General features: G+C 35.8%; 2 protein-coding genes across 2 annotated transcripts; both read left to right on the top strand.

Moving 5' to 3' along the window:
- Nucleotides 1–4,929: 4,929 nt before the first annotated feature.
- Nucleotides 4,930–6,460, top strand: LOC139784118 (sentrin-specific protease-like). Its single transcript, XM_071723282.1, has 3 exons — nt 4,930–5,085; nt 5,177–5,697; nt 6,385–6,460. Exons 1-3 carry the CDS (start codon nt 4,930–4,932, stop codon nt 6,458–6,460), a joined length of 753 nt encoding a protein of 250 aa, XP_071579383.1.
- A 574-nt stretch (nt 6,461–7,034) lies between these two features.
- On the top strand, nt 7,035–8,146 carry LOC139784117 (uncharacterized). Its single transcript, XM_071723281.1, has one exon. The coding sequence runs from the start codon at nt 7,040–7,042 to the stop codon at nt 8,144–8,146; it is 1,107 nt and encodes a 368-aa protein (XP_071579382.1). The 5' UTR covers nt 7,035–7,039.
- The last annotated feature ends 335 nt before the right edge of the window (nt 8,147–8,481 follow it).

Below are 8,481 nucleotides of genomic sequence, written 5' to 3'. Positions count from 1 at the left end.
CGGCCACGCAGACCAAACGAAGAGGAGGCAAAATCATTTTCAAGCAAAATGAGAATAAAGACACTGACACAATAAACACTTGTAAATATGTAAATATACTCTGTTTATACCAGATATATAAATTGTGTCGCCTCCGTTTCTATCCTCCTTTGCGATTCACGAATATTGGGCCAAAACCTACACACGCACCAGTAGCAGATTAAGTTAGAATAAGCAGTAGCAGATTAAGGTAGAATACCGAACATATAAGTAGTAGCGCCTATATAACGTAAAAGCCGGATTACTTTATATATAATTTTTCAATTAATTAATTGTATGCAGTATTGGGAAAATTATTGTTTTACCACCGTGTCTTATTTTATATGCTTTTCCATTAATTTCTTCGCATAACCATGATCTTATACGACTATTTGTAGTAACTAATTTAATGCCTATTATTTCGGATGTACAAGGCAGTTCATATAAACTTCCATTCACGTCTAATTGTTGTCCAATTACATATTGTACGATTCAGTTTCAGTCGTAGCAAAATTATGAACAGCGATAATCGAACCGTCTTTAAGAATCACGCAATCATTACTCTGACTATCGCAGTTCACATACAAACTACGATTTCGCAAAACTTTATATTGATTTTGATACTCATGCTCGTTAGTAAGAGGCCCGTCTCGATGTTTTCTTGTAAACTGTATGTGATACTCATTTTTTAACACGTTAGAAGTTAAATAATTGTACTCTTCTAATCTTCTAGAGTTGAAGTAGTTTTTCTCCTTTTCTGATCAAATTTTTTAAAGAGGAAATATAACTTTTAAATGCAAACGCACTGAATGTATCTAACGAACCAAACTGCTTAACATCATCGGTTAAATGTAGCAAATTATGTACATTAAATGAAACATATTTTTTGCCGTATATCTTTTCATATGACGTGACAAAATGTTTTAAGAGTTCATTGGCATAAAGAATATAGTGAGGTGTTCGTAATACATTTGCTAAAATAGTTATGGCAACATGAAGCGTGAGAAAGTTAAGATATACATCTTTTCTCAAGATGTTTTTCAAGATAACAGGACCAATGTATAATAAGAACTGTCGAAGTTTCGTAGCTTTCCAATATTTTATGCAATTTAAGGATTGTGGTTTCCTTGCAAAATCTGTAGGTACGTTTTTACGAAAAGCTTCTAAATGATCAGAAATTATTTTAACTGTTCTAAAAGGCAATCTAGTTTGCAATGGTCCTGTTAACCATAACATTAACAATTTGCGCATTACACCCAAGCAGACTAAATGCATATAGTCCAACGGAACTCTTGACACTAAGCCTAAATGAGGAATTTGTCTTAAAATGGTTTGACCTTTTTGATATCCATCTTGATAAGCAAACCTATTGAAATCGATATCATTTCTAAGAACTAACGCATCAATTTCAGCAGAGAAACAAATTGTGTCATCGATATAATCACCGTGAACTAAACATTTTGTACAACTGTCATACCCAGTATGATTTTTGACTTTCAATACATACGATTTTGCCGGTGCGTCGCAAATTATTCCATGAATTTGTACTTTATAATGTTTTTTATTATACAAAATGCCATTATTAATTAAATTTACTGCTTCATTCACGAACTGTTCAAGAAATTCATTAGAATCGTCTGGCTTTCCATCGCCATAATAAATTCCAATGACCTCTACGATTCTTAAAATTGTGTCACAACACATGATTGGCCACAAATTTTTTGTAGACGAATGACCAATCGGTGCTCCGTCAGTACATACTAATAACCGAATTTCATCTTTATCGCATCTTCCATCACATTGTTTCGTTAAAATTCGCTCAACTGCATTTCTCAATCCCAAATGACAGTACTGGCCATTTCTCATACTTGATACATTTGTACATTTTGGAGTGTTCAAAAACGTGCGTGCACGTTTCGGAAGTCGGTACAAGTATATTTGCGTAAAATTAATTGTAAAGCAGAAAATGCATTTAAATGAATTTTAAACGTTATAGCCCATCTCCGAAGATCCAATGTGAATTTTAAATTATTGTCATTCTGATTACTCTGATTACAATCAAGAGATTCTTCTAGATTTTGACTTTCGCAAAGTAAATTGTTCGATTCATCACCATCGTATATTTGACTTTCGTCAAGTTTGGTTGATTCCGCATGTTCAATTTCTAAATCATCAGAAAATTTACTATCGCTAAAAGAATAACTAAAATCATCTACAATATCTTTTTCGGTTAGTTGTACTTTGATGCAGCTTTTATCGAGTGCGATTGAATCGTTTGTATTAATATCGCGCGAGGTAGAAGGCAATTAAATCTGATCAAATGAACCGTCTTGTAATACGAAATTTTCAACTACTTCATCAACAGTATTAGAATAATGTGAATTACTACAAGACTGTAGAGAATCAGCATCAAAAAGACTATTAAATTTAATTTTTTTTCTTTTATGAACTTTGTCAGAAGTTTCATGTAATTCCGACAAGGTGCGATCACGTGCTAAACGGCGAAAGTGTCTACGTGTGTACGATTTTCCTTTATTTTCAGCTTCAGATATATTTTTAACTGAGAAAAAAAGAAAAAAAATAACAAAAAATTAATAATCTCATGACATATATCACATTTATGAAGAAACATTTCTAAACAATTACAATGTTTCTAAGACATTATTCACGAGATTATTCACGCGGAGACAAAGAGCGCAAGTAATTCTTTCAGGTTATGTGGATGAAAAAAGAACATGTAGCATAAGATATGAATAAACGTTGGAAAACGCACAAGCGTCATGATTCGAAATTTTAACTTACCTTTGATGTAGCCATCGATTAACTTCTCCGAAGCACAGGTACAATTAAACAACGAAAACGAACGTGTTACAGTAGGTATATTATGGGCGTTCTGGGCCACTTTGTGGAGGGGGGATGACGTCATCGGCGTGGAGGGGGGATGACGTCATTGGCGTGGAGGGGGATGACGGCGTGTTTGCATCATTAATTAAATATATTAATTTATAGGTTATAAATAATTAAATTAATTAAATTAGGTTATAATTTTTTATAACCTAACTCAATTAATTTAATTATTTATAACCTATAAATTAATATAATTTTTTATAACCTAATTTAATTAATATAATTATTTATAACCTAATTTAATTAATATAATTATTTATAACATAATTTAATTAATATAATAATTTAATTTAAAAAAAATTTGCATGACAAACTATAGAGTTGAACGCAGGAAGAGATGGCGTCGAAGACCTTTTTTTTCTGGGTCTACGTTCAACAACAAAAAATTAACAAAAAAAAACATATTTTACGTGACTTAAACTATAGAGTCCCATAGTGGGGAAATGAGAGTGCAAGACAGGAACGGACAAGTTCATACGTGCCGTGATGCGATTATTCTATTTTAGATAAAAGTTTTTATCAATATTTTAATAATTTTATTAATTCTTTTTTATAATAAATCGTATATAATTAAAAAGGATATTACCGCAAAATATATATAATTTAAACATAGAGGAGGCTAATGTTAGCTGAAAACGGAAGAGATAGATTGAAAAATAATTTTGCTACTATGTATGTTAATATTCAATTTTATTCGTTATTTACATTTTTGCTTCAATCTCGAATAGACAGCGATGTTTACGTGACTCAAACAATAGAGGTAGGTAGAGGCTCTTTCAAGCTTGCATGATCACTTGGGTCCGCTGGGCCTTTTTTTCCTGAGGGTCCGAGTACCTTTTTTCCGGTAGGAAATCCTGCATTGAATACCCCCACCCCGGGGCGAGGTGGACGGTTATGTTAGACTCCTACCGACTAAAACCCCTCCCACGATCCACCAGCCTTCCGAAACTGTAGAAAAATAAAATAGATTAATGGTTTATTTAAAAAATAATAATAATAATTTTAAAAAGTAATACTTACGTTGATATTTCATCAGGCTTCACGTTTCCATGCAACATATATCCTATTTCGTACAAATAGGACATATATTGCATGGATATATTGTATACAGCGGCTGTCTGCAATTTCCGCAGGTACGATGACGTATTGCGTTGTATGCTCTGCTTATATGCCTTCGAACGACATATACTGGATCGGCTTCAGCGTCCGCGTATGAATTCATACATAACGCACAATCCTTGTGTCCTGAACCCGAACCGGCCGTATAATATAAATAAATGGCGCAATACTTTGTGCGCCCATTCCGTGCCAAAATTTCGGGACGATACAGGGCTCTAAAAACGACTTCTCTACAGTCATCATCACTATCCGCACTTTCGTACGCGCCGTCGTCTGACAGCGCGTGTTCTTCTTCTTCTTCTTCTTCTTCTTCTTCTTCACCCAGCAGTGCGTGTTCTTCTTCTCCATCAGCCACAATGTCATCAAAATAATCGGCCATTTTAATGTATTATAGTATAAAAATGAACTTGATGACACAAAAATATCAGACACGATAGTGTTTCGCACCAAATACACACGCAGCACGAGACCTTTACGCACGAATGCACGAGAGCAAGTATCCAAGATTTTTTAGATTTGCTTCATCTGATGTGTAGATATACTTTGATTGGTGGGGATATTTCTTAAAATGATAATAAAAAAAAAACAGGGACGAACAAATTCTTTGTTTTTTTCCCGTAGAGGTATACCCGGCCGAAAATTATTCATGAAAGAGCCATACAAATGTTATAGAATTGAGCGTCGATGGCAGGTAGCTATAATTTATGACCTACAATTGTCACATTCTTTGAAGAGTTCGAGATAAGCAAATAGCTTACAGCTGGTACCCAAAGGGTCTAAGGAAAATCACGTCTCTGTGACGTAGAAGTAGAAGAGGATGAAATGATAGAGAAAAGAGAAAAGGTGTTTGAAGAAAACGATGAAGAAGAGCGTTAGAATCATAGTATGCTCAAGCAAGCAAGCGAGCAACTTCAAAATATAGTGCAATTCAATCAGCCGAATTCAATGGAAGAATTAAGTGTGTGGGAACAACTAAATGCGTGGGAAGAATTAAATACGTGGGAAGAATTAAATGAGCAACGATGCAATCAAGTTATTAAGGTAAATATACAAATTAATATTAAAAAATAATGGAGTGTGATGTGATATAATTTTGCAACATAAATTTGTAACATCATAATTTTGTGTCAAGGGTTTCCACAGTATGGAGGCGGTGGAAGGATTCGGTCTGAGGCTCACGCAGAAGGATCTTTATACGCTGGCTGACTCAAATTGGCTGAACGACGAAGTGATTAATTTTTATATGAATCTGCTAATCGCCAGAAACACATCTTCGAACAAGTATCCGAAAGTACATGCGATGAACACGTATTTTTATTCGAAACTTCTGTCGGGCGGCCACTCGTCTCTGAAGCGATGGACCAGGAAGGTGGACATATTTGCGCATGATCTTATTATTATCCCTATACATCTCAATGTTCACTGGTGTATGTCAATAGTAGATTTCCGCGATAAAACGATTATTTATTACGACAGTATGGGCAGTGATAATCCGAAATGTCTGGCTGCGCTAAAACTATATTTACAAAATGAGAGTCTTGACAAAAAGAAACAACCTTATGATATGAGTGATTGGAAATTTTATTCCGCCAAGAACATTCCACGACAGACGAATGGTAGCGATTGTGGTGTATTCTCTTGCATGTTCGCCGAGTACGTCTGTGCAAACAGGGAGATAACATTCACGCAGGACGACATGCCATACTTTAGAGACAAAATGTTTAGGGAAATAATAAATGGTAAACTTTTGTAAAATTATATAATGAATAAATATTTAAAATATAAAATACAAATGTGTGATTAATATTCCCTTCCATTAGTATTTACTCGGAAAACCCTTTAGTATATACACGAGAGAATGTAGTTTATAAAATTAAATAAAATAGATAAAAATACAATCAGAAAACAATAAGTAATGTTAAGAGAGTAAACAAATAAGTTTCCACTTAAATGTAGACACATTGCCACCGAAGAAATCAACTAAGTTGGTATAATTATTTGCTGAGATGATCATCCTATTCAAACATAAGTTTACGCCATATAAAGTACGATGATATTCAACATAAAAGAAGGGAGATTGTCTTAGGTCCCTGATTGGAATATTTAAATAAATATTTTTTAATAGGTCAGAACTATCGATAAAATTGTTTAATATTTTAAAAATTATATTAGGTCAAAAATTAATCTCCCGTTCTCTAGAGTGATTAAATTTAGTCTTTTTGATATGGGATAGTAGTCATGGCAGGTAATAGTCATAGGATATTATATTACATACATAGCTGAGTATGTTTGCGTTCCAAGAAATTTTGTATCGAAGAGTTTTTTACGCAAATGTTATAGAATGGCAGGCATAATTTATGACCTACAATTGTCTAGTCCTTTGACGAGCTACGTGTCGGGACATCCACCCCCATAGCTGCTCAGGTGAGGAGGGAGGGAGTAAAGATAGAAACAGTCAAACTCTTTTATGCACGAACGCACGAGTGCAAGTATCTGAGATTCTGAGATTTGTTTCACCAGATGTGTAGATATACTTTGATTGGTGGGGATATTTCTTAAAATGATGGTAAAAACAGGGGCAAACAAATTACTTGTTTTTTTTCCATGGAAGTACATCCGACTGAAAATTATTCATGAAAGAGTTACACAAATGTTATAAAATTGAGCACCGACAGCAGGTAGCTATAATTTATGACCTACAATTGTCTCATCCTTTGATGAGGCATGTGTTGGGACAAGGTCGGGTTATGTTACCATTCAGATGAAATTTTTTTACTAATAAGCAAATAGCTTATTTGCTTATATTGAGACCCAAAGGGTCTAAGGAATGTCGCGTCTCTGTGACGTAAAAGTAGAAGAAGAAGAAATGATTAAGAAAAGAGAAAAAGCGATAGAAGAAAAGTATAAAAATGACGGAAAATAGTGTTAAAATCTTAGTATTCTCAAGCAAGCGAGCGAGCGAGCAGTCTTTGGAATTTTTGGAATCTTTGAGAACATGGAGCAAGAGTTGCAGGAGCAATCAGATCGACTGAATTCGATCGAAGATTTTGCCGCGTGGGAGCAACGATGCAACCAATTTATTGAAGTGTTGGAAGAAGAAAGCCGAAATAAACGACCTCGATTAAACGGCGATGTATTATCAATCGGCAATCGACAGTCGTTGGTGGCTCAAATCGCGCGAATCGAAAGTATAAAAGATTCGGTACGTCAACGTTTCGTGCATGTGGGTGCCGGATACAGTGCGGGTGAGACAGGACTCAGATGGCGTGAGATAGATACGGCTTTCGAAAGCCGCATATTGACTGGTGCGGTAATTAATACCGATTACATTGAACCGCGAAAATTTCTTGAGGACGCGGGAGGCATCGTATTCAATCATGTGCGGAACGCCATACAAGAACATAACAGTGTAAAAATAAACACAATGTTCAACGGCGAGTTTGTGGCGGGCGATAAACACGCAAATAAAAGTATTGCTACGAGAAACCGTGAATTCCTTCGCGAGTCCAATCTGCGTGAGTGGTATGAGTTGCACGTTATCGAGCCCACTTTAACAACGCTGGATGAATTCCAGGAACGTGATAGCGGATGGGCGTTGTCGCGTATACTCAATTTAACGGTGAATGTGAACAAATACAATCCATTGCGCGCGGGGTGTTACATCGATTTACCGCAAGAAATTCAATCAAAGAAAGCGGTGATCAGCGTGCAATCAACGGACAATGCGTGCTTCGCGTGGTCAGTAGTCGCCGCGCTGTATCCCGTCAAGGATCATACATATCGGAAATCCTTGTACCCTCATTACACAAAAGTATTAAATTTAAAAGATATTGAGTTTCCAATGACTTTGAGTCAAATTAAAAATTTTGAAAATCACAACAACGCGTCGATCAACGTATATACTGTCGAGGGAGAGAAGACGCCAAACGTTCTCCCGATACGGCTTACCGACCTGAAGAGAGAAAAGCATGTAAATCTGCTGTACATGCAGGACCCGCGAGACGACAACGTGGGACATTTTGCATGGATAAAAAATCTATCCCGCCTCGTGAGCTCGCAATTGAGCAGGCATCATAGTCGGAAATACTTTTGCGATCGGTGAGTATACATTTTAATAAATAATAAAAATAATTTTTACGTAAAAGATATAAAAAATTTTATTATTTACAGATGTTTGCACTATTTCTACACGAGCGAGAAATTGGAAGCCCACACCATCGACTGTCGGGAGATGAACGACTGCGCGATCAAGTTACCGAGCGATAACGACAAGTGGCTGCAATTCAACAACTACAGCAGAAAAGAACGTGTTCCGTTTATCGTATACGCCGACCTGGAATGTATCCTGGAGAAGACGGCAGCGGATCCTGAAACGTCCGGCATATACCAACACAATAAGGTATTTAGTGTCGGGTATTACGTGCATTGCTCGTACGA

The sequence above is a fragment of the Temnothorax nylanderi genome, unplaced genomic scaffold, assembly GCF_030848795.1.
Source record: "Temnothorax nylanderi isolate EJ_2023f unplaced genomic scaffold, tnyl_v1.0 TNYL_tig0587_pilon, whole genome shotgun sequence".
NCBI classification, from domain to species: domain Eukaryota; kingdom Metazoa; phylum Arthropoda; class Insecta; order Hymenoptera; family Formicidae; genus Temnothorax; species Temnothorax nylanderi.
Note: the sequence above shows the minus strand (reverse complement) of the source record. Positions and strands in the feature narration are given on the sequence as shown.